This window comes from Aethina tumida, chromosome 3 (assembly GCF_024364675.1).
Source record: "Aethina tumida isolate Nest 87 chromosome 3, icAetTumi1.1, whole genome shotgun sequence".
Taxonomy (NCBI): Eukaryota; Metazoa; Arthropoda; class Insecta; order Coleoptera; family Nitidulidae; genus Aethina; species Aethina tumida.
Window position 1 is genome coordinate 32756922 of NC_065437.1, and position 26418 is coordinate 32783339.

At 31.2% G+C, this 26418-nt stretch overlaps 3 protein-coding genes across 4 annotated transcripts; all 3 read right to left on the reverse strand.

Annotated features, from left to right (window-relative positions):
• Nucleotides 1–9: 9 nt before the first annotated feature.
• Nucleotides 10–1402, reverse strand: LOC109594952 (venom allergen 5-like). Its single transcript, XM_049965418.1, has 7 exons — nucleotides 1365–1402; nucleotides 1283–1317; nucleotides 1069–1233; nucleotides 837–933; nucleotides 660–768; nucleotides 366–601; nucleotides 10–315 (listed from the first exon to the last, which is right to left on the reverse strand). Exons 2-7 carry the CDS (start codon nucleotides 1313–1315, stop codon nucleotides 65–67), a joined length of 891 nt encoding a protein of 296 aa, XP_049821375.1. The 5' UTR covers nucleotides 1316–1317; nucleotides 1365–1402; the 3' UTR covers nucleotides 10–64.
• A 407-nt stretch (nucleotides 1403–1809) lies between these two features.
• LOC109594938 (protein ST7 homolog) lies at nucleotides 1810–3791 on the reverse strand. Its single transcript, XM_020010205.2, has one exon. It carries the CDS (start codon nucleotides 3494–3496, stop codon nucleotides 1985–1987), a length of 1512 nt encoding a protein of 503 aa, XP_019865764.1. The 5' UTR covers nucleotides 3497–3791; the 3' UTR covers nucleotides 1810–1984.
• Nucleotides 3792–4000: 209 nt separating this feature from the next.
• On the reverse strand, nucleotides 4001–24898 carry LOC109594958 (phosphatidylinositol 4-kinase beta). Of its 2 annotated transcripts, none has more exons than XM_049965742.1 (11): nucleotides 24680–24898; nucleotides 20849–21084; nucleotides 14142–14536; nucleotides 12188–12581; nucleotides 8061–8490; nucleotides 7773–8003; nucleotides 7487–7699; nucleotides 6679–7064; nucleotides 6402–6620; nucleotides 6095–6348; nucleotides 4001–6014 (listed from the first exon to the last, which is right to left on the reverse strand). In XM_049965742.1, exons 2-11 carry the CDS (start codon nucleotides 21013–21015, stop codon nucleotides 5830–5832), a joined length of 2874 nt encoding a protein of 957 aa, XP_049821699.1. In that variant the 5' UTR covers nucleotides 21016–21084; nucleotides 24680–24898; the 3' UTR covers nucleotides 4001–5829. The 2 variants fall into 2 exon arrangements, with proteins under 2 accessions (XP_049821699.1, XP_019865788.2); XM_020010229.2 differs by having other exon boundaries at nucleotides 24620–24898.
• Between the last annotated feature and the right edge of the window lie 1520 nt (nucleotides 24899–26418).

Here is a 26418-nt window from a genome sequence, read left to right on the forward strand (position 1 = left end):
ATGGAGAACGAATGACAATAAGATATTTATTATAATTAACTTGAATAATCAATTTTAATACACATTATTTTAAAATGATACTGTTACAAAATAATACAATTATTATTAATAAAACAGAGGACTTAATTATCTGACTTTTCTCTGTAGTAATCAATAAATCATCAACTTCTTCGGAGAAATGAAAATCACATCTGCAGTTTCTACCTTTCCATATTCCCCTTCCCAACATATAAAAGCCCTTATTTTTTATTGCATATATGTTATCTCGTATATGTGTAACACCGGGTTCTCTTTCGTCACTTGCGATTAGTAAATCTATAAACGACATTCATTATCTACTTTTTTACACATTTAAATTTACCTACCTAACAAACATAATGTTTCCAATTCCATATCACATAAGCCTGGACACGAGCTGCACGGTGCACCGATTTCAAAAATGTTTTCGCCAACGATATTACCCATCGGATAATAATTGCAAACCATCCTGGTCACTAATTGATTAGTATCACTACTGTTATATTTACCCATAGCACATCCTACTTCAAATGTATTTGCCCATATCATTTGGGTGAAATCTCCAATCCTTTTAGCAGTATCGCTGCTCGTGTGGACGTTGAAGATTTATTTATTAAGATTTATTTATGTTGTGTACTTACTTCGAGTATATAATATTATTTACACGTTCAATTTGTTTAAACCAATGCAATACTAATGCCGTTTCTTCCCCCAGCCCACTAACAGTTATCACGTTTTGTCCTATGTTTTCTAAAACAATATATACGATGCATATTTATTAAATTTAATTAAATTTAAATAATTAAAAATTTACTCACCGTTCTTAAGAGACTCATCATACTGATTTGAATCATTTCTTTGAATACAACACCGAATCCACTCTTCTGCCATTTCTGCTAGTGTAGTATTCCATCCCTAAAAAAATACAAAAATAATATTGGCATTTATATCTATTCATGTGCCTGTTCATAACTTTCCTGATAGTAATACTTATAATAGAAGAAGAGAGACAAACATAAAATTCTATATACCCAATTAAAATTTACCTACCATAAGTTGCATGTTACTTGCAGATGTTGCTTTATACGACTCAGGTGCTAATTTAAGCGACCCAGATGCGACATAACTTCGAATTTTATTGTGCAGACCTAAAACTAAATCATAACGGACGTGCAACATTTCGAAATCGGTGCAATTCCTTTCATCCGGGCATCGCTGTAATATCCAATAAATATTTTAAAACTTTTATTGTGTACATACTTACTGACGAAAAACTTTTATTTAGCATCAAAACCATTACTGCAAATCTAAACATTTCAATAAAATGTCAAATTGTTTATACTTACGTATCTGAGGAAATGAAACACCTTCGTACCTCAACCAGCACAAGACTAGAAAACAAGTATTCCCGTTGTTATTTAAATTTCTTTATGGTCGTAATGATAACCATAATTTTCATTCAAAAAAACAAATAAGAAGACGTAATATACCAGAAGATTCCTTCTTACATTTGAGAAAGAAATAATTATCTTGATTACAAACAGTCTTCAGATAATAAATCCTATTTTATTTTATAAAAATCTCTATAGTAAGATAAACTGCTTTTATTTATTATTCAATTACTTTTAAAAAGGGATTTTTGGCGAAGAGTTGAATGACGGATGTAAATTTGATAAATAAAATTTAATTTTTACAACTAGTTTTACCTACCTTAAATTTTCTTTTATAAACACATGCTAACAGTTAAAATAAATTTAAATTATGTGCGACTATTTATTTAATAAAACAAAATAACTTTAATGTAGCTTTATTCAATACGCCAGAACAATTAAAATACTCGTAAATAAGATCAATTTTTTAAAAACATATAGTTTAAATATACTGTACAAATCACAATTTTTTAATAAATAAGAACTGCTAATAAATTTAGCGTCACATGCTAATAGATGAATCTATAGGCAAAATCCTATATTCTGGAAAGTTGTTGAAGTAAATTTGAGGGCACAATACTCTCAATCTTTTCATAAATGTAGTAAGCTGGTAGTGAGATCCAATGTACTAGTGATCTGGCAATGAGTGCCATTGTCTCAGGATACTGATGAGTTAGAAGGGCAAGAAGTGCGGTACATGAACATAAACCAGCTGTAAATATAATAAAAAATGGCAATTCCTTCTTGGGATACACCGAGATATCATGAAATGCCGGTAACAATTCTCGGTCAGCACATTCCGTACACGTGGGATATGGATAAAACAAATGTCCTCTTTCTAAAGGAGAGGGCAGCATCCTAAAAGTGCCTTCCCAAGTGCAATGTAATAAATTCAATGCTCCATCAACAGCTTTCCAATGGGCTAAGTGAAAGAACGTGTAACACAAAGCTTCTGAATCTCCTCTCTTTAGTAAATGTTCTGGAGGTAATATTAATGGCTTCATTTCTAATAGGTATTTTGGCACGTGCGGATTGAATTCAACGGCGCGATGAATTGCTTCTACAGCTGACAATTCAGCTGGAGTCAGACCTCTTTTGCTGGCAATATCTGGCGAGAATTTATCGGCAACCACTCTGGCTTTCAACAAAGCTGTAGTGTAACATATTGTTGCAGATTTGGGTAATGTAATGTCATCATATTTGGCTAATACTGCTTGAACATCTGGGTAAGCCTGCATTTCCAACAAAACTTCAATTAAATTTTCATGTATATTTAGAATACTTATAATTGGAGGTATTTCTTTAGTTAAATCTCTGAACATTTTAACTGCCTCTTTTAACTTGCCCAACTTCCTGGCACACATAGCTAATCTTCTTTTAATATAAATAAGGACATTTGTGTCCCTCCTATGCTGTCCTTCCATTAGAGGACCTGTATGTTGCAGTGGTTGCGACTTTCTGGAGTTTGCTTCTGCTACTTTCAATGCTTGTTTTAATATCTTTTCAGCTTCCAAAATAGTTGTTGCTTCCTCTTCAGCCAATAAAATATATGCTGGGGCACAATCTGGATTTTTTTCTAATGCATCATGGGCAGCTTTTATCCTGATTTGTGGATTCCTTTCTCTCCAAGCTGTTTGCATTATTTCATACTCTTCCTTTCCAGCATCAGCTTCACAAGTAAATAATGTTTGATGGTCTTGTGCAGATAAGTTCATATCATAATATGTAAGCGGTTCCTTATTAGTAGCCCAATAAAACCTTTGATACTCTGCACCCCTATATAAATTTAAAGGGTTCTTCCAAACTTTACATTCCCCTTGACCTGGACCACTACTTCCATTATGAATGTTCACATTTTCAGTAGTCTCTCCGCTTATCCAGGGGCTGATGTGCGTAATAGACAATTGTTCAATGAAGGAGGTTCCATATCTTCTGAAATACCACCATTCAAATATTAAGATTAAACCTGATATTAACGACGAAGTTCCAGTGAGAGCTACATAGAACTTAGGTGTCAAAGTATTCATAAACATCGAAGAGTCCCACATATTACACAACTTTCTGTATGGTATGCCTACTAATAAAGTCAAATTATTTGTTTTATGGTGACTAGCAGGTTATTTCATTATCACTTAGTATTATTTATTTATTAATTATTTCATCTACATAGGTTACCGCTTAAACGACAGTGTTTGATTATTTGACATACGGAATGTCAGGAATGTTGATGCTCTTGCAGCCACTTATTTATTCATGGTTAAACCAGCTATTTAAACACTTTTATTTGGGAACAAATTAAGTGGTGAATTATCATAAAATAATTGAGAATAAATAAAAACTGTAGATATTTTTTCGTAACAATTGTAATTTGTAGGGTTGCCAACTTTGATGGTTTAAAATTTGAATTTATTCCCGCCTAATTTAAAGTTACAAAGAAAAACTTTGAGGATTGTTTGGCATTAATTATAAATTAATTGGTGCTTGGAACTGATTTGTAAAATTAAATGAGAAATTCAATTAAATAAAAGGATAGGGTAGTAAAAAGTAAAAACTAAAAGATGAATATTTATATTTATTAATGTTAAATACAATTTATAAGTTTAATAAAATACAATTGTATATTCCAAATCTCTTAATAAAATTTTAGATTTATTTGTAATTACATATCAACTTAGGTGTCAAAACTAAAGACTTTGATTCATTCAAAACATATAAAAAAATTAGTTAATATCTATCATTTTGCAAAAAGCCTACTGCTGACATCAGTCTTTTTGCATGTTCTTAATATTTCAGTCAGAATTATTATAATTACAACTACTTTTAATTTATAAAATGGATGGACAACCGTCAATTACCTAAATTCAGCTAGTGATGCTCGAATATATAAATATATACAATTACATTATAAATATGTATAACTTTATCCCAAAAGAACGAATGGATATCGGTATGCTACTATAAGAATAAAATATACAATCAATAAATCGGGACTGGTTCGAAATTAATTTATATAATTTGTTATATTCTAACTACTTCACAATTTGAGTAACAAACCACACATAAGATAATATAAAACTATCCATACAAACTTAAGTTTAAATGGTGGATAAATGAAAATGTAATTATCGCAAAATTTTCAAACGACAATTGACGATGGTTTAAATAAAGGAGAAATGTTTAAGTTAATATATACGAAAAAGACACTTATGTTAATGTAATTTTGTATATAAAATGTAACACATAATCTCACAAACAACAATATACTCAGGATCTGCTTAAAATTTCTCCCCTTAAAATAAAACATATTGTAACTATTCCAGGGTTGAGGATTTACTTTATATAAAATGACAAATTTCAATATTATAAGGTATAATTTATAACAAATGAGTTTTTTGGAATGTTATATCTTTTTTTTTTTCTTAGAATATTTCCAAACTTTAAGAAACCTTAACAACGCACGTATTTAACATGACTATATATCGATTGTAGAAATAAATATACATAGATAAAATTATTCTTAAAAAAATAAAATTAAAATTCGTTACATATTTGGCCTCATAATTATTTTCATTAACAAATGACTCGTGAGTATTACCTCCTCCATAACTACCTACTGAATATTATACACATTATGAGAAATACTTTAAATATATATTTACACACACGTAAAAGCAACAAATGCAAATCGTATAAACATGGCAACGTAACATATAATCATCATTCACCTTTAAACAGTTGCAAATAAAACAACCACCACACATCACAATGTAAAATTAATAATTTTTACTGTAAATATACAATTTGATCAGGAAGAAATTTGTCTTTACTTCCACTTCCAAATGTTTTTCAAAATTTTCGATGTATCATGTTACAAACAAAATACACTCACAGATGAATAAAAATTGTCCATTATTTAAATTAAAGTATATTTAATTGGATCTTTCTACAACCTTCACTTTTATAGCAACTGTACATCATTAGTATCAAATCCCTCCCAAGCTGAAAGAGATTTTACGACTAGTGGAGTCTATAATTTTATATAAAAAGGCTTTCGACGGAAGAACTTTCCAAAATGTTTCTCAAACACAACACCTTCCCTATTAACAATACACAACGATCAAAACAATCTCTTTCAGTCCAGGCACATGACTATAATATCAATACATCTCTTTTAATGAACAACTTCTCAAATCAACTGGTGATTCTAGTCTTTGAGCATATAACGATGATAAAAAAAAACTAACTCCACATATGGTGAGTAGTAAAAATCTATTCTACTGTAATCAACTATGCTCAGTCTGTTCAGCATTGGTAATATTGTTTATTAATAACTGATTTTAAGTGTTTAAAAAGTACAATCTAGAAAAAATGTATCACACAGTTACAGAATTCCATTAGTCAAATATTGGAAACCGTCGTACAGTTTAGTTGATAGAGAGTGTATGCTGCCCTCTACCATTCTGTTTACCTCCAACTGGAGTTGCTCTTCGGTCATGCTCATGTGGAACCGGTTCTTTAAATTTTGAACCGTAGCTGCGCCCGACTTGAAGCACGGAAGCTGTGAACCTAAAAGTAAATATTAAATATTTTTTACATATAAACATTTTATTATTTTTATGTTTAAGATGTCATTTCTGAAGACTTACCCGATCGCATGATTTCTACCAGGTTTATGATCATTCCGTGGTGTTTCCTGGCTGCGATAAGTCCTTGAAGGATGAGTATCTTAAAATATTCAAACATATCCGACTCTTCGCCACCCATAACTTCAACGAACTCGGGCGTCAGTTTGAACGGTGACTTCTCGAAGCCCAAATTCTTTGGTGAAGTGGATAAAATAAATCCAAAATCTATATGTATGAGATGTCCATCGCTTTTCAGCAGGATGTTTCCATTGTGTCTAGATAAATATCCGAATTAAAACTCTGTATTGGGAAAAATGTAGTGTCTTACCTGTCTTTCACTTGGATGAGGTAACAAATGAGACAATAGGCTGCACAGCTTTGCACAAAATTCTTTTGTGCTGTGAGAAACGCTTCAGACGTTATCGATCCGTATTCCTTGATAAAGTACTGCAGCAACGACAATTGACAATGCTTTTTGATTTGATGAAGAGACACTGTATTTAAAATCGGTTCGATTAAACCACTGTCGTCGGACAAACACAATATTCTGTAAACAAACAAAAAATATTAAAAATCAGTTTGATTATTAATAAAAATAACCTTACTTGTATGGATGGATCCAAAGAGGCACGTGTTCCATCTCCCAGATTTTCTGGAACATCTGCAGAAGCTGCGACGCCATCAGTTCCTGCCTCAAGTCGTCACCGCACTTAACAATCACCGACAGTAGCTTCCACGTGTTCAAATAACCGTACGGCGAACTTTCCCGTATCCTCTGCTCTTTTTCCTGCCAAGGCTCCTTCAGTACGGCCGCGGACGGATCTTCAGGATCGTGCGTGAACTTTTTGCTCTTCTCTTCATGGAAGAAGTCTGACAATCTTCTGCGAATCTCGCTGGCCGGTATCGACATCGGTGGCTCCCGTGAATCGCTCGACTCCTGGCTCATTTGCGATATCGTGTCCCTATCTATAGGTTTTTTCAATTGGGTATACTGGAATCCAACAAAACGTGTCTTAAGAATAGTTCACAATATATAATGCGCTCCAAGTTGTGATCAAAACATTATATATAAGCTTTCATATTAAAACATAACATTTTTATTTGTTTATTTTATTTTTGTAAATTAAAATAAATAAATACCATAAATAATAACACAAGATACTTTAATAGTTAAATGTAGAAATATTGAAAATAAAAATTATATTCTTGAAAAATTATTTCCAAAACTTAAACTAATATTTGAAATATGTCAGATATTTCAAAATTCGTCCATCCATATATCTACTGACATAAAGGTTAAATATTAATGGTTAGAATTTATCATCACAATGTAAATAATGCAACTGTTACTCATATTTAAAAATAAAAACTTATGCAATAATTTGATAATACTTTTGCACACTGTAATATTACCTGCTGTGATATTTCGTCATCCTCTTGACTCCAATCGGGATCGTTATCGTCGTAACAACCCCCACACACGCTAAAGGCGGAGAGCGACGTGCTGTCGTGACCGAGGTTTTCCTCCGACTTTGTGTGCCTCAACGTGGGCATTATTTTCGGTGGAACAGGCGAACTATAAATGTCGTCCACTTCGACGACTTCGACGTAAATTATATACGGAGCCTGAAACGACAAGAGAACAAAGATAAAAACAAGGAATAATATTTATGAATCGAATAGAGGATGTTTTACTGACCTTATCCTTGGAGTTTAGTACGGCGGCCACTTGGGGTGGTATCCTGACGATAAGGTGGGGTTTGTTGCTGTTGAGGGGCAGCCACACCCGTGCCGGCAAATTCAGATTGAGGGTGGTTAATTCGGCAACCAGTCTTGTTGTTTTCGCTTCCTTTGTGGGTATGGAACTTAGTAACTTGCCTATCAGTATCAGCGCCTGCATGAATTCCAGTTCCGGCCTCAGCCTGGGAGCCTGCAATTGGACAACGAAAGTAACACCACCGTTGATTTAACATCTGCCGCAACTTACCGAGCAGGTGCATTCAGTCTTTTCGCCTCTGAGGTCGTTAACGACGTTCTGGCAGCTCTCGAAGCAGACGCAGCCGTTGTCGAAGGCGCGGCCCGAGCTCAGATCGCCCAGACTTAGCTTTGTCGACGTGGCGCTGCGCCTTAAGCCGGGCAACAGGGCGGACGCGTCGCTCTGCGACCTTTGGTGAGATTTCTTCTGTTGGGTGACAGCCGGCGGGAGTATGGGTGTTTGAGGCACGGTCAATTGCAGCTGTTTCTCGCAGACGGGCGTCGCAGCCGCGCTCTTTCTGTTCGGTCGCAGTTCGTCGCTCAGGATCAGGTTGCGCAGCTTGATGCCGTGCGGTTTCTTTTTCGACGGCAGCGACGCGTCCGAACTGAACGCATCCAGCAACCAGGCACACTTCAGCGAAAAATCTATGCATTTTCTACATCTGAAACAAAAACAACAATCTATAGGGTGTTGTCTAAATATAGAGCAAATATTCGGGTGATTATTCTCCTGGTTATTTGTTGTTCCATAGTTAAAAGGGATTTTGTTTTTTCAACAAAATTGATAAAAAAACAAGAAGTGTAAACAGTGTTTCGTTTCCTAAATATAAGGTAAACATTTATTTTGAACCAGTAATATTAGTTGAATTCTTGCAGCTGTAGATTATCAGTATTTTAAATTTATTTTACTCAGCAAACTGGTAATGCCAATATTAGATATGGTGGAGGTCGACAATGAGCTTAGACTGGAAGATAGGACATTTTTCTGATTATTTTGACTGTACGAAATTGAATATTTTCTATATCCTAAATTTGAATTGGAATTATTGTAAGTCTGTCTAGCAACAAAACAAGGTTTCAAAAAGTTGATCTTGGAACTTAGAACGGTATACTGTTAAACAATGAACATCGGATTCTCCCTAGAGGATGGCAACTATCGCCGCCTATGGATTGCAGCCAAATGGCGTTATTGTTTATTCACTGATGAGGTACACATTGTATCACTAGGATATCAGTATTTGGACATGGCATGAACTGGAGGAAGAGATATCATAAGCAAAACAGCTCCAACTGTTGCTTTTGGAAGTCGTTCCTAACAGTGTCGGATGGGATTTCTTTAGAGGCACACCCAGAGTTCCTCATATAAAAACTATGAACGCACGACGGTATCTCAACTTGGTTATTCCTTTTGTTCAAGAATTCCAAAAAAATTGAAGTTGTAAAATCATGTCACTACTCGGATGAACTGGCGTTCACTAGACTGCAATTTGGAGTAGCTGTTATGTTAATGGCGACTTATAAATCAAGAATTTACTTGTTCACTAATTTTGTATATGCAAGGGAGGGTGGAAGCTACTCATAGAGAAAGGGAAAAATGTAGTGGTTTATTTATAGTCTGTCTTTTTTTAAATTAATTTTATTAGTTTCTCAATTATTTTGATTTTTGAAATAATTCAAATTATTTACTCCAAAACTTGTACAGTGTATTTTAAACATTAAAAATCTAATAACAGTAACACAGGTGTTGGAGAATATAATAATCCCAATAATTATACTTTTAAGGAATACCACTGCGGTTTTAATATCGATTTCGTAACATTTACATAACACAACAAGAGCAAAGAGCACGTTTCAACGATATAAAACAGAACCATTCATATCTCCTCTATCATTAAGAGAATTCAGAAACGAGCTTATTTTCTTTAGTTCGACCTTCACCATTTATAAACGGCACATCATATGTCTAGACAGATTCCGAGTGCGTACGTTTTATCGGCGCAAAACAGATTCCCAAACACAAGTAAACGACTGTACGCTTTCGGCAAGTAAAACCCTGCATTAAGGTCGAGAACGGCATAATTGAGATTTAATTAGGATCTCGTGCGAAAAAAACGGACGTTTCGTCGCTGTGCGCTTTGAAACAGGATAAACGATGAGTGGCGCGAGATTACGGGCGCCTGGTGCAATCCCAGAATCAAGGCTGAATTTAATTAAATTGTTTATAAACCGAGTGTTTTCATTTATTAGTGAGCGTCAAATTGCCGCTGGCAATTACACAAAACATTTAGTCGAGATAAAGCGCCAGTTTAATTGTTGACGGACATGTCGGGTGAAGCTACCCCCAAATAAAATAATTATCAACCTTATCGTTGCATTTTAAACACGCCTTATGATAATTCATTTGTTTGTATAATTATTATTAATCATCATCAATCATTGTCGAGATTAGAGATTACTTTTGCGGGTGGGGAAACGTAAGTCATTGTTAATATTAACATAATAAGTGTTACAAGAAAATTATACAAAAGCACAGTAATTGATTTTCCTTTAAAAATTATTCCAATGATTAAACGATCACATTAATGTATCTGAACACATTCGATTAAATTGGACGCGGATCATTATTGCCAGCCAAATAAATGCAGAATTAAAAAAATTGTTTTGACGCCAATCAATTAAAAATTATCAATAACAGTGTGAACTAATTGACATTTAAACCACAATCTAAAAGGTCACATTTCAATGCTAAAATATCCGGATTGCTAGGAAATGCCTCGAATCACCTCTAAAATTAAAAACCTTGCCGTAACAAGACAAAAATAATTCGAACCCATCGAAAAATTAAAATTCGATCCGTACCCGAAAATACCATTCCAAAATTAATCTTTTATTTATGCTCCGTTCAATAAATTTGATGGGCCATAAATCTGCGGATTAGAGAACGATTTGAACTAGAGAAGTCGTAAAATTTGAACGCCCCGCGAAGGATGTTTTGGTGCAACACTTAATGGCATCTGGAGAAACGGGGGAACGATAAGTGCCACTTACTAAAGCGAGAATTCAATTCGTACGTGTTGGCTAACAGATTATTGCTAATTAAAGCAAGCCGGTTGGTAAACAATTGAAACAACTAATTGTTCCGGATGTTTTTTTGCCAAACTTATGGGGAAATACATGTGGTTTTATGTAATAGTTAATTTTACATAGTTAGTTAAAAGCCATCACGTTTTAATTCAATTTATGACGTTACCATTTTATTTTTAATGCACTATTTTGCATTACCTCTTTAATTCTAATTAAAATATTAGAAAGTAACGTATAGAATGTTTATTTAAAAGTATTCTAGATAATTTACAGTACTGACTCTTCCTTTCAATTACCAAGATTAGAAAGTCAAATTGAATTATAAATTTACCAATTGCATCTGCGAAATGTAATTGTAACTATCGTTGATCGGATTAAAAATAAAACTGCTCAATTTGTGATCGTTTCCAGGACATCAAAATGATTCTTGAGATGCTACACAGTCTACGTCCAATTTAATTATAAACCGATTTCAATTCTACGTATTTCGTCATTATTTAATAAGACACAATCTAAAAAACAAATAATTTCAAATATTTCCCTAGTGAGTAATGTAAATAAATGCGTAATTCTCAATTAAAACACACAGACAGAGTAGAAATTACAATCCCACATCAAATCACACGATTACAATTGACCCAGAAATTCTGTCTCATGTGATTCACCTTCGCTTTTAATTAATGAATCAACCCGTGCACCGTGAGCTTCAGCAGGGTTGAATTTCAAGCACGTGCGTCTGCATTTTTCATTAGGCCGTTTCGGGAAAAGATGAATCGTCAGTGAAACGTAGCCCGTTCTACGTAAAACATCACCTTGGACGGCGGAGTTCCAGTTGATTTGTTGGCAAGTATCGACTGTTGTCGACGGACTATTCAGGGAAAGTGATTTGATCAACTAAAAATAGTTTTTATTAAGTAAATATGTCTGTTGGTTTTTTTAACAGAAGCTTTTCAATTTCACATATTTATAATTACTATTATGTTTGTTAAAAAAAATTTTTTCGCTTTCCAACATTTCTAAAGCTCTTGTTGTGTTACAATTGATTATTTGTGCTTCCCACACTGAGTTTTTATGTAACAATCCACTAGGTTTTAGTATCCATTACGAAAGAGCCAGTTATGGGTCTATAAAAAGGGCAATTTAGCTTAATTGCCGATGGTGACCTTTTCAGAATTTTTAGAGTCCCGATTTTTTAGGTCAAATTGAAGATAAAATGTCAACAGAAACATGTTCATCACATTGTTTAAATAAAATACAACAACCAAATGATGTTACCTATGAATAAGATACCGATGCACGACCTCGGCTACCTCATGCATCTGTATGTACATGCAGACGAGCTGCGGCAGATAGAAGTCGACGTCCTGATCGTCGAACGAGAACATCTTGTTGACGATGTAGCTGAGCACGCCGGGCTCCTTGCTGTTGAAGATGTAGTGCATGGCCATCGGCACGTCGAACACCTTGCTCTCCAACAGTCTGAGCATGCCGGAACTTTTGGGCGCGTCACCTGAACCCTCCGGCACGACCGAAACACTAGTCCGTTCGTTTTCAGACACCGCGTACCACTGCACCACTTTAACACTGTCGTCGACGACGGGGTTGGAAACCTCCTCTTCGACGTGGTCGTCGTTGGATTTCACGTCCGACCATTCGGGGTAGTAGCTGACTGAAATATTAACAGAAACGTGTCAAACGAACAATAAAATCTGTTTTATGTTATACATATAAAGTTACGGTTTAATACTTTTAATTTGTATGCATGTGCGGTTATTTTTATCATAATCCTTAAAACAATAAACACAAACTATTTCAATAAAAATTGTTTTTGTTTCGTTATTTTTACCGAGCCATTTTCAGAAACCGTTAACCAATCTACGTGTACTGTTTACGCAATTTGATGGGAAACTGGAGTTTTCACCATTTTATTCAGTTTATTTTATTAAGTCGTACACAGAAAATTAAAGATTTTTGCTAGAATATTTAAATTTAAAATGCTGATAAATATGGAAAAAATGTAAAAATAAAATTAACAATTAAAAGTACAATTTATATAACTGTATAACTGTAATTATATAGCTTTTTAATTCGAAATCACACATAATTTGGGATATAAAAATAATTAAATTTAAATTTATTTTTTTATTAAGAAACATTAAATTTTATTTTTATTCTTTAATTTCTACTTATTTTCATATCAGTTTTATTTCTTTATTTAATTTCTTAATTTCCGCATTTAATAAATAATAATAATACTTTAATACTATAATTTTGAATCTGCAATTCAATTTTTTTATCTAATTTCATTAAATGTTAAATTTATCTTATTATATTTTTTTCATATCATTTTTATTTATCCAATTTATTCCACTTAATTTTCACATTAAATTTTAAGAATTATTTCACACAGAACTTGTTTTCAATTTTTTTATTCAATTTTGTCAATGTCTGTTTTTAATTTTTTAAAGATTTTTCTTAATTATCTCATTAAGAATTCTTAAATATTACCATTTTTATTTTTAAACTGTGAAAAATTTGTTTAATTTTAAGTACTTTTTAGTACTTTTGATTAGAATTTTCTCTTAAGTATCTATCTAATTTAAGATTCTACTAAATTTCTATATTAAATATTGAAATTGAAACTTTATTACTTTATTTCATCAATTTCTATTTTTGTCACTTAATCTTTTGTATGGATCTTAAAATATTAAAGTTCGAATGAAACATATGTTACTTTTCGAATATTCCGTTCGTTATCATATTTTCACTAAAATATATGCATATTTTATCAATTTCTGTAAAATTTGTTTTCCACTCATTCTTGTTTAATTTCTGGGTACGGGCCTCAATTTAATTATTATTTGACTTTTACACATTATCTAAATTAGCATAGTTTTAGATTTATCTTTCAAGTTAAATAAGATTATTTTATTTTAATACATCATTGTAAAAATTGCTTGCGTTGCAAAAAAAAGTAATTCTTAGAAACGGTGCTGCTGAATAAGTAGCACTCGCATTATCAACATTTGCCGTTGCAATTTCATAAACCGATTAAGTTGGCTGCATCTAATTGGGTGGTTTTGCATGCCGGGTGGCATTAATTGCAACTATTTTCTATTCGAGGTCAACGCTAATCTCAAATTGCCGCGTCCCGTGCACAGCAGTTTCTTAGATAATCAGAGTGGCAGATAAATTTGTACAAATTAGCTGTGTCCGTCGATCCACTCACTTTTATCCTTTGCGGGTAAAACGTCGACGTTGTCCAGGCTTTCCCTGCTTTCGTTGGAAAGGTACTCGACGCTCGACTCCCGGGTGGCGTTGCTGTCGCTGGACCCGCTGTCCGAGCCACACAGGATGCCCGAATCGTCGGAGCCGAGGCTGGCCAGTTCGTCGCGTTGCTGCTGCTGCTGCTGCTGCGCCGTCTTGCACGGGGCGCGATGCGCCACCTCGTTGGCCGCCAATGTGGCAGCGGCCACGTTTTCGCACTCCGGACTGGGCGTCACGTCCACCTCGGGGATGCGCTGCAAGGCCGAGTCAAGCGATCGGTTGCGATGGTGGTGGGTTAGGTGGGTGTTCGGGGCGGCCGTCACCTGCGCCACGGGCGGCAGCAGGATTCCCATGGACCTACAACGAAAATCGAATTGAATTTTAATAAATGTACACCTAAATAATGTGAATTACATATTATCAGTAAGAACTACACGGTTTTGAACTTTCATTTTTTATTGAAAAACATTTCAAAAAATAATTAATTTTTAAATTTCGACATTTTTAAATCTTAAAATTTGTTAACAAACAGCTCCCAACTTAATTGAGTTTACACTAATGTGATTTCCATAGAAAAAATACATTTTAGGATAATTTATAATTGAATATGAAAACATATATATATAATTGAATATGAAAACATATCCTCATTTGGGTTATACATATAGTTCTGGTTTTCACATGACTGTCCACAGAGTAGTGTACTGAGTAAAGAGTAATCCCGATGACATTACTGGTTTTAAACAAATGAGAAATAGTTGATTTACAGCTGACATTGAGACTATTTTAGAACACTAGATAATTCATCTTCGAATTCGAAGTTATTTGATTAATTTTTGGGAGACCTAGAAGAAATTTGTTTTAAAAATATCCAAATTTATTTAATGGTTAATTAATTATTTTATTTCAAATTTAAGTAATCAAATTGATAAAATGTATTTTTAATTAACAGTTTTATTTAATCACTTTGATTCCGAGATATGAACGTTTCTAGAAGTCAGTTCACAAACAAAATCTGTTTAGATTTTCTATTAGCACAACGTTCCGGCACATAAACAAAACGGCAAAAGATCCGATGGTTCTGGTCGGACCATTGGAATTCTTGTGCGCTTCGAAAACACTCTTAATTGACTTTAAAACTGGGTCACACACATTGCCAGCACAATTACAACAAAGCCATGGTGCTTTTTACAACATTAGAAAATCGAGTGCATCTTGGCCGACGCGCATTTAATTGGATTCACACAACCGAACGGTCATTTCTTTGATTGGATAAGCTTTGCTGTTTCGTCACATTTACTTTTTAAATTGGATTGACAAACAAGTATCAGCTAATTATTTAAAAATAATATTTATGGGATTAAACTTTTTTAGAGGTAAATAGTAGATAAAATATCTAAATCTAATCTAATTATCTCAAAAATAACTAACATGTTATATTAAAATGTTGATATAGTGCCTTAAAAAATTAATAAATAATTTTTAAAGAAATAATTGGCTCAAATTTCACTGCATTTTTATATAATATTCGTCGCTGCACAGGTTCTCAAAAAAAGAAAAGAATGTCTAGGATATACTAAATATTAAGTTATATAAACTTAAACACACGTTAAGAAAATATTCTTAGTCAACCTTCTATTTTGAAAGTGTGTAAATACTAAACTTTTTACAATAACAGTTCATTCGACAACAATTCGTTATAAAAATTCTATATCTAATAAAATATATTGTAAATTAGTAGAAAAACGGTACATTAAAGTTAATATAAACAATGTGAACAATAAAGTAAACATAAATTTTATGAAACTCATCAACTAAAAGCTATAACTTGTAGTCATAGTTAAACCTCACTAAAATTAACTCACGCATTATTTTTTTTTAATAATATGTTAAACCAGGCATAAAAATTATTAAATGTTAGTTAAAAAAATGCAAAAATGCATTCTCTAAATTAAAATCACCATCAAACAATGGTGAAAACAGTAAAAAATGATTAAAAATATAAATAAAAAATGTAAAATATATCCTAATTTATGGAGGAACTAAAAGATTATAAAAATATGTCAATATGTAAATGGTACAATTATGTAAATCTAAAAAATATACAGTTGAAATAAAAAGTAATGTTAATTATATAAATCATAAGTGAAAATTTATATAAATCTAGCAAATCATAAAAAATAATGTCATAAAACTGTACAAATTAACAAGAATTGTAAATAAAAATTGTGATGTAAAATATAAAAAAACAATAATTAATAAATCTACTGAAAATGTCATTATTTAAAAAACTAGCAAATTGTAATATTATGCAAAAAACTATAAAATATATTACATAATATATTTAAACCGGAAATCTAAACTTAATTAATTGATGAAATTTGAATATTAAATTAACCGAATCATATATCTGAAAAAAGTGAAACCAATTTATTAAAATTTCATAGAAAAGTTTAAAAAATATAATAAACAATGAATGTTTTATGTAATTCCCGTGTCAAATGTTACATTAGCCAATGGTGAACCGAAAACTATCAAAATCAAGCGTTTCCTTTCTTGTCTGTCGCTTCGAACTGTGTCATGGCAACCGCAACAGAGATAACTATCCCATTCATATAAATTAACTCCAATTGCGCTTCCGATCGCGAAAGAATTTTAATTTTCCGTCAGCGAGCACACGCTTTAATTTTAAACGCTGCAAATGCTCCGCTAAAAATAATGATTACTTCTAGAACTTCTTCATTTTATTTTTTGCTTTCACAAATGGAAAGTGAAACTTAATTGACTATGGCAAGTGGGTACGGTGCGAGTTTGTAAAATTTCAGTTAATGAATTGGATATGCATAATTACAAGCCAAAACTGAATGAATCGAATTTGTAACGGAATTTAATAATGCATGTTTATAATATTGATTCGTTGCAGCAATCGATCGGGTTGTTTACATAGAAATACACACGCCATGGCGTCACTAATTATCAAATTCTCTTTAAACCACCTCATTGTTTGTCGTCGATAATTTTTAGAAAACACATCAGTCGAAAAATTCCATTTAAGAAAATGAAATCATTAAAAAAACTGCCTGCAAACTGACCCAGATAGAAGTCCGTGCAGCATTTTAATTCAATTTCAAGCATTTCGCTCGTGCAGAACAGGCACATGTTTGCCGTCCAAATATAAATTGGAGATTTCCTTGAATCAATTCTCTAAGTTTAGACTTAAGAGCGTGCCATTCACTTTTTGGGTGACTTGAAAATCTATCATTAAAGTTGTTTTGGGTGGGTATAGAATTGTTATGTCGACCTTCACTGTTAAAAAAAAATAAAATAACCAACCAGATGTATTTAAATATTCATACAATATTCATTTCCAAGACAACAGTAATTGGTCATTAAAAAAATTAGCCAGGAAATACAGTAATGAAAGTGAACGTTTAAAACATTGGAATTTGGTCCATGACAAAGACATTACTACTGTATGAACAATGTTATCATCTATAATTCGATAATGGTCACGCTTTACTTCCCCGCTTTTCAGAAATGTAACTGTGTGAATCACAAAAAGGTGATAACCCATCAAAAACCTCAATGATTCAGTTAATTGTTTTTATTATTTTAGTCCCAATTAGTCCATAAACAAACTCGCAATCAATGACGACGCTCCAAGGTTATAACATGGAATTCCAATGTAAATTGTTCGGGATTATTTGGGAGTGCAAAATCGATAAACGTTTATTTACGTCGTAAATTCTACGTCATCATTCAATTATTTGATACGAATGCAGAATCGATTAAATTTGTTATTTACGCAAATATAATTTTAATTGCACTTTTTAATTGGCGAAGAATGAAAGTCCGGCTTGAGCATGTGGCACAGGAGGTTTCTAATTTCTCAGCGTCTTTTCACACGGGATTCAATCGTCAGTAATTCGAATCCATTGCTTTTAATCTCGAATGAATGGAAATAAATGTGCCAAATTGATTCAAATGTTGGTGGCACACAATGGGGCGACGCAAATTCAATTGCAAATCGTTCTAAAAATATTAACAGGAAGATTTTAATTAGCACTTGAAACTATGCGAGGTAGAAAAGTGTTTATGGGAGAATTATTTTGGATTTCGCTAATATTTTTATGAGTTATAGTACCTTATCAAAATTCACTCAGTGTTATTGTTTAAAATTATTTAAAAACCCGTAAAAAATATTTTCAAATTATTTTAACTTTTTCATGTTATTGAATAAACTTCACAAAAATATATATATATATTAATTTTTCGAATATCGCTATTTGTAATATTTAAATATATTTTATAAATAAAATTGTCAATGATCCTTCGATTAATACCAACCTATCATGGACCAATTTTATGCGTCTCAAACAAAACAACTTAACTATTTCTACTATATAAACTTTCTTTTACTCATTTTAGAGTAATTTAGGACACAAACAATTCTAATTTTTTTCTCACTCAAGTAATAAATTTTTAAATCAATTTCCTGATTCAAATGACAATTGAATGGAATTTAAAATTTAATTAGCTATAACTCTGTTTTTTTTTAATTCATTGATACAAGTATAAATGACTACCCAGGTGAATGTGACAAATGAGAAAAAAAAAATAAAAATAAAAATTTCAAAAATCTTATAGAGTATAAATAAAAAGTTCGTTAAAAATACTACTTAGAAAAACGATTATTTGACCATATTTTTGAAGAAATGTCATGTTTTAAAAATTCATCTTTTTAACAACAGTTGGGTAAAAAGAAATTGAGAAAAATCAGTTATTTTTATTTGACTAGTTATATTAACACACTATAGGCGGGTAGCAAAATAGTCCATAATGATAACAAAAAATAAGAGATAATTCTTTCAGTTCCGTATGTAAACCAAACGAGTAAAATTAGCTCACCCCGCTTTTAAAGTAAATACATACATTCAAAAAGGTAAAAATTACCCGGCCCGATAATAACAACAGTTGTCGAGACGGGTATTTTTACCCGACCCGCTTATAGTGTGTTAAAAATAAAATATTTGCTTATTAAATATTTTTGAGTTTTTCGAAAAAGATTATATTCATCCTGTTTAATGCATGACATGGGTAATTAGAACAAGTGTTTTATCCAATTTTTCCTCAATATTATTTTGTTTATATAACATTAGTTTATGGTGAAAATATGTAAACTTACATATTTTAGGGTAATTTTCACGTGCAAGAATGTTCTCTCATTTAGATTATTATTAGTTTTTTAAATTATGACTTATTATAAATGTACTTAACTATGACAGTTTAAGTACATTTATAATTTGAGAACCTAAAATATACTGTTAACTAGTTGACTCAGAAATAAGAGAAAAATTGGAATATTTTTTTTATTATGTTCATCTAAATTAGCCATAAATATGTTAAAGAAAGTTTATATATTTTCGTTGTAAACTAGCATTATAAAAACAAAATTAAGTAGGCAGGAAATTGATAAAATACTTCTCACAATTACGAAAAATAATAGAGAATGAAAAGTTCTCATGATGAGATTTATTTGCATTAAATGGAAATAATTTGTGAAAGAATAAAAAATATAAAATTTTTTCTAAAGTTTTTCAGTTATTCAATAACTGACAACTTAAAAACTATGTTATTTGGTAAATGTTTAACTGTTAAAGTGATTTGAAAAATAATTAATAAAAATTATTGAAAAACATCACACAATTTCATCATATTTAATAGCACAAAGATCTCAGCGAAATCCAACAGATCAAACCGAAAGTGTTTTGGTATGGAAAGCCCCTTATATATTTCTAATGTAAACTAAATGCTAAAATATTCTAACATATAAAATAGTGGCAAAAAGAGTGAAAATGACACAAACCATAAATAAAATGGCGTAGGTTGTAAAACATATACAGAAAAATTAAAAGATAACAATAATAAAAACGGCAATAGGTAAATGGTAAAATTATGCAAATATATAAACTGCAAATGTAAAAACAAAATAAAAGAAATTAATAATTTAAATATTAAAATATTCCGTGGCACATAAATGAACGCAAACACAATTGCAAAAAATCAACAGGAAAACTTTAATTAGCATGTTTAAAATTGTGCGAGATAGAAAATTATTTATATATTTTTAATGAGCAACGATTTCCTAAACTAATAACAATTAATTTCGCTTTGGAAATCCTAATAAGCACTTTAAAACGATATGCTAATTAATTTATTCAGATTTGCAATCTGAAAATTGTGTAACAAGATTACATGAACCGGTAATGTTTTGATACAAAGTAGAATTCACACTGGAACGTCGCACAATAAATTTAACTAGTACGTAATCAAAGTTGAAATTCGTGTTAAGGCATTTCAACTGAAACGCGACAAATGCGACCCGCGATTGTGAGTCATGTTCAAATCTCAAAAGTAGTTCGAAAGTGTATTTGCAAAGTTTGGAATAGGTTTACCTTGGTTTTAACCATTTCCACTTACTCGTGACTAATACGTCGGTCGATATCAAACTTTCTGGTTATCTTTAATAATAACGTGACTAATGAGACATTTTTTAAAAATAAAATAACGTTGTGCACAATTTTCCTTGCATTACTGCTTCAATATATAGTCCCCAATAAAACTAATACGAATATCCGTGGTGTTTAAATAGGGGAACAACCGACTGACCTGAAATCGAGACTAAGGTTCCTCTGGTGGTTGCTGAGCTTGGTGCGCATGTTGAGCGGATTGCACGGCCTCCCGTGGACGGCAGGCACGGTGTCGCGACACAACTTCTGGCGCATCATGTCGTGTTGGGGAACCATCCCCGTGCCGGGCGGTACTACACCGTTCATGGTGGACGATGGGGGGTTATCGCTTCATTACGGCGCCGCTGGCCACTTCGAACACAATACCAGTACGATCTGCAACAAGGATTTAGTAAACACTGTTAATTTCTTAGTGGAATCGATGATATTTGTTGTTTGGTGTGTTTTGACTTGCAATGTCATTTTGACAGTGCGTGGTGGTGTCTTTTACAGTTCATAGTTTGGGCATGATTGAGAATGTTTTTTTTAGCATCAGGAAGTTTCGTACCCTCCTTTTAAGTTTAAAAATAGTTCACACATTCCTCGTATCTATTCAACTGAAGAAGAAACTTGTTGATAGATTCATTACAGATAGTTTATAAAAAATAGGAACGAAAAAATAGAGGAGTAAAGTATCTGTCCGAAGTTAACAAAATGGCAAAAATTACTGTAAATTGTAAGAATAAGAAAATGCTGTAATTACAATTTTAAAATATGACAAAAAGTACAAATTAATTTAAAAAAATATATATTGGTGAAAAAATTGTCAAAATAAATTACTTCACTAAAATATATTAAAGTGTTTGAGGAAGGAAGTTATTTTATTATAAAATCTTATAGCAAATTTTAAATAGGTTTCAGATTTTTTTAGATTTATGAAATATAGTGGTGGAATTCATTTTTTTTATTTCTCCTGAATCTTTGAGTCTTATCATCTTATATCTAGTGGCGAAATCAGAATTTAAAATACATTTAAGATTTAAAGTTGCCCCTAGACCAACTGAGAATGTGAATTTCCTTCATAGAATGACTAAATTCAGTTACATAGATAATTGTGATTACATAGATAAGATAATTGACCTTCTTGCAAATAAAATAACCATCATTTAAATAATTGTATATATTGGGTGATTTTTTTACCTGAAACTTCTAAATATTTCGACAAATGAAATTAATTAAAAAATACATAAAACCCAAATTCTAGAGAAAAGATCAGTGACCAGTAAACTAATTTACTCATGTTATAAAAAAACAATTAAACTGTGAGAATTAAAAAACAAAAATAAAAAATAACCATGGAAAAATTCACAGAATAAGTTAAACTGAATCGTAAAAAAAGAAACAAAATAAAAACCCATTTAATAATAATTAAATCTTATACTACTACAATTGAAAATAAAACACTGTGGTAAAATAATAATGACAGATTAAAATATGCGGCACCACTGATTTCCAGCCATCACGAAACGTTTTTTGCAGTAACAAATCAATGATGATTTATTTCAATGGACACTTGAAGGCAAAATGAGATTTGGTAACCTAAAAAGCATTCATTCATCTTCTATTCTAGTTTTATATTTGTTAGATAGTCAAAATTAACTGTTTTTTATTGAAATTCGAATGCCTGATAGATTTTTATGCAATATTTATGAATGCAAATAACAAATACTGTTATGGCAAAATTCAAACGCTTTCAAAGACAAAATAAGAATGCAACCACCTTAAATGTGTGTCATTATTTTTGTATAAATATTTATAGTAAATTTATTTACAACCTTGTCTAATATAATTATGCTAGAATAAGAAAATTCGACAAGAATAATAGAAAGTAATTAAGGTTCTATATTATTAAATTTTATATCTTTGAAGAACGAACACTTGATAATTACATGTTGAGATTTAAAATAGGTTAATAGTATTAACTTTATACACAATTAATATTTAATGACAATAATAAATAATGATTTACATTTAACTAAACAATTTAAAAATTAAAACAACAAACAAATGATTGCTAACAAATAAAATTTTTGACACAGTTTCATGTAATGTATACAGAATTATAAGGAGAAAAAACAAAATTTATAAAATAAATTTAACGTATTTCTAGTTATCTATTTACATAGTGATTAAATGAACATAACTATGTACAGATAAGTGTTAGTTAATAAAATACTTCATAACGACCCTTCACATACTTATTTTATAACAAATATAAATAATTACACTAGACATTTTTACACTATGCATTTGTGCTATAATGCAATAGGTCAATACACTTGTAAATCCGATTGCTTTCAGCCATTTACGGACGAACTAATAATTATGTACAAAGTGACATGCGGGCAACGTAGGTAATTCAGTAAGCAATTAAAATAGGTTAAACTGTTTATCTACGGGAACACCTACGTAAACAAACCGATTGCCGAATTTAAATTAAGGCTTGTTTGTTTAGCTGCGGTTTCTACCTAACGATAATCTCATTTACTATATGACCAAACGAGAATTAGTGTTTTATGAAATGTTTATTAGTGTCTATTAACCTTTTGTTTGGAATTGTTTTCGGAACCTTCACAATTAATTTACAAAGATGGAATAGTTCAAATTAAAAATGAAAACTGATAAAAATTAGTCAGTAGTATTTTTATTAGAAATCATAACACAAATTGATAAAATAAGTGTTACTGGTCATTTTATGCATATTGCTTGATATGTAATTGTATAAAAACTATAAATCTTAATTTATAGACGTACAAAGATTTTTACTATTGCAAACTGAATTATTATTCTCATTTGTATCAGTATTAATATATTCCAATTAATTTTAAGTATTTACATCAAGGAAACGGACAAAAAATAAATTCAACAAAGATGATGATTAATGAATCTCTTTAGTCTATTAATAATGTTGCATTATTCATAGTAATTAACATAAAGCAATATAAATTTAGAATAGGTTTACTTATATTTTATTAAGTATGTAAGTATTAAAATGAATATCAATTATAAAAAAGTCAACTGAAATTCTATAATTAATTGCTGCTTGTATATAAAAATACCAGATGTCAATGTCTGTTTTTCAAAAATTTATGTTTTCTCAGAACATATTTTAAAAGAAATATTAACTAATTATTAAAATTATGAAGAATTATTGTTAATTTATTACAAGGTACATAAATTCATACATAAAAATAATTTAATACGAAGAAAATATGACAAATATAAAATCTTTGAACATTTTTATAGATTTAATTGTCATATTTACATAATATTAAATTGTAACTATTATATTTGTAAACATAAAATTTTGTCAATAAAATATATTCACTCATATTTTCGATGATTGAACTTTCGAATATAAAATTTCTAAAACAATATTTTCAATATTTATCCCAAAATAAAATATCAAATACTTTGGGTCTATTCATAAAATATAATGGATCTTTTGAAAGTAAACTTTGGTCGGCATTCGCAAGGTTAAAAGTGGATTCAGTATTGTGTGCAAATCGTTACAACCTACATTTATTAATTTCGTACATTTTTACCGCATCTAAACAATTAGTTATCCACTATCAAGACTGATTGTTAATACAATACAAGCATTGCAAAAAGGGTTTTCGCAATTCAATTTTACGTATTGAACAGGATGTAAACACAAAGTTGTTAAGAGGCCAAACTTGTTCGACACCGTATAAACCATGAACGGCATGCACAAAAGCCCCATTTACGAATTGGTAAGTGTGAAACGAAAGGCAAGTCAACTTGTCAACAAGTTGAAGTGAGGGTAACCGTGTTTTGTTTTTGGGTGTGACACCCCGTTCCGACAAATTCCGCCGACAACCAAATCGGCAAAACGTATATCGTAACTCACACAAATTAAATCAGGTGGATTCCGAGCCGCGGTCACAGTTTTAACATGAAAAATATGTACTTTCTACTGCTCGCACGGAGTTCCAGGGACGCACAGCCTACTTGTCAAATGCACATATTGCCCTCGTACACACAAAACCACGCGAAACCGAACAACCAAACACTGTCACACACGAAACTATCATCCGTTAATGGCGATTGATCACTGTGTTAACATGTTTCGATTTAAAAAAACACGGATCCACGCTAACGATCACAAAAGACGACCAAAACATGACTGCCACGGCTGGGCCGCCATACTGCGTACTTGAAGGTGGGAGGGGAAGAACAGTCGGCCAAACGAATGATGGTGCCGTAGACCACCGATAAATTCTTATCGCTGTTCAAAAAAAATCCCCCCTTGAGATTAGGCAAAATATGAAATGCGACTGGAATTTTTGGGATTGAAATTGGCATGTCCCGTATCCGGTTATTTTTGGTTTTGGGATTTTGATTTTCGACGTTCCACTAATGCGCTGATCCACTGTTTGTGTGAAAGGTCATATACATCGCACAGCTGCACCGACGAAGAGTCTGCCTGGTTGTACGAGGGGTATATAAAATTTAAATATTAAAAGTTAAGAAAGTGTTACATTGTGATATTTTTAAAAACCCATGTTCTGTGTTGTTGCCAAAAATATTAACAATAATATCTAACATAATTTTTATATCTAAATTTTAGAATGTTTTCTATCCTAATAAATACCGATTTTTTCATATTTTTACATACATACATAGCGTTCAAAAGTGATTGACACAAGAAAACTACCTCCAAATCATGTTTCCTTATTATTGTTTAAATTTGGAATTTGAAATTCAATTATTTAAGACAATTGTAAGTAATTTGTATCTTTATGAATTGAAAACTAGTTGATAATTAAATGAGGTTGGCTGCACATGTGTACCACTCTTATATAGTTAAATTACCCAGAAATCACCATCAATGATTAAAAAGGACCATTATTTTGATAATGGGAGCTACCCAAATAAATATGTTAAGAAGTCCTCTGAAATTAAATGTTGCGAAATAGTTAGTAAAGAATGAAGTTATCAGATATTATTATTTATTGAAGGTAAAATGTGTAGTAAATTATTTCAGTGAAACAAATGTCAAATTGTACAATAAATATTTAAAAAAGAAACAGATTAATAGAAAATTAATCAAAGAATTATTTTTTTTTAATTCTGAACACATTAGAAATTTCACACTACGTAATATGTATTGCAAAATTGTAGTTAAACACACAAGACAAAACATTGTAGTAAAATAATTAATAATAATAAATTATTCAAGACGACAGCCTTACTCTTTCCTTATGTATTTTTTACTTGACTTTTCTTATATTTATATTATTATAAATGTAGGTAGGTCAAAATAAATAAATATTTATATATTTTGTGGAAAATATTTATGAACATTTTACAAATAAAACAAATAAATAATTACACATAATTTTCACCATGGACTGAATCAATTTGCTCTAAGTTATCAAAAATTCAAATCAAAGTTAAAACGTATATAAAAAGAAGCAGATACAAAAAAATTGAAAATTGATCAGGGAGATAAAAATTATTATAAACGAATTGAATTAAAATTTTTAAAATTCTGAACAGATTATAATAATTATAGCTAAACATTGAAGACAAAATATTGTAGAAAAATATATTTGTATTATATATATTATCAAAATTGTTTTAATAAAATATTTATTCAACAATGTAACGTTTAATTAATTAACTTTCCTACTAAGCACTACTACT

What these genes read in the sequence shown, in the direction of transcription:
- LOC109594952 (XM_049965418.1), bottom strand. Translation starts at nt 1,315, where the DNA reads ATGGTTTTGATGCTAAATAAAAGTTTTTCGTCA. An exon ending in AATAATATTATATACTCGAA is followed by an intron (nt 602 to 659) that starts GTAAGTACACAA and finishes CCACACGAGCAG; the next exon opens with CGATACTGCTAAAAGGATTG. An exon ending in GGAAACATTATGTTTGTTAG is followed by an intron (nt 316 to 365) that starts GTAGGTAAATTT and finishes TGTCGTTTATAG; the next exon opens with ATTTACTAATCGCAAGTGAC.
- LOC109594938 (XM_020010205.2), bottom strand. Translation starts at nt 3,496, where the DNA reads ATGTGGGACTCTTCGATGTTTATGAATACTTTGACACCTAAGTTCTAT.
- LOC109594958 (XM_049965742.1), bottom strand. Translation starts at nt 21,015, where the DNA reads ATGAACGGTGTAGTACCGCCCGGCACGGGGATGGTTCCCCAACACGAC. An exon ending in CTCATCCAAGTGAAAGACAG is followed by an intron (nt 6,349 to 6,401) that starts GTAAGACACTAC and finishes ATATTTATCTAG; the next exon opens with ACACAATGGAAACATCCTGC. An exon ending in GGTAGAAATCATGCGATCGG is followed by an intron (nt 6,015 to 6,094) that starts GTAAGTCTTCAG and finishes ATTTACTTTTAG; the next exon opens with GTTCACAGCTTCCGTGCTTC.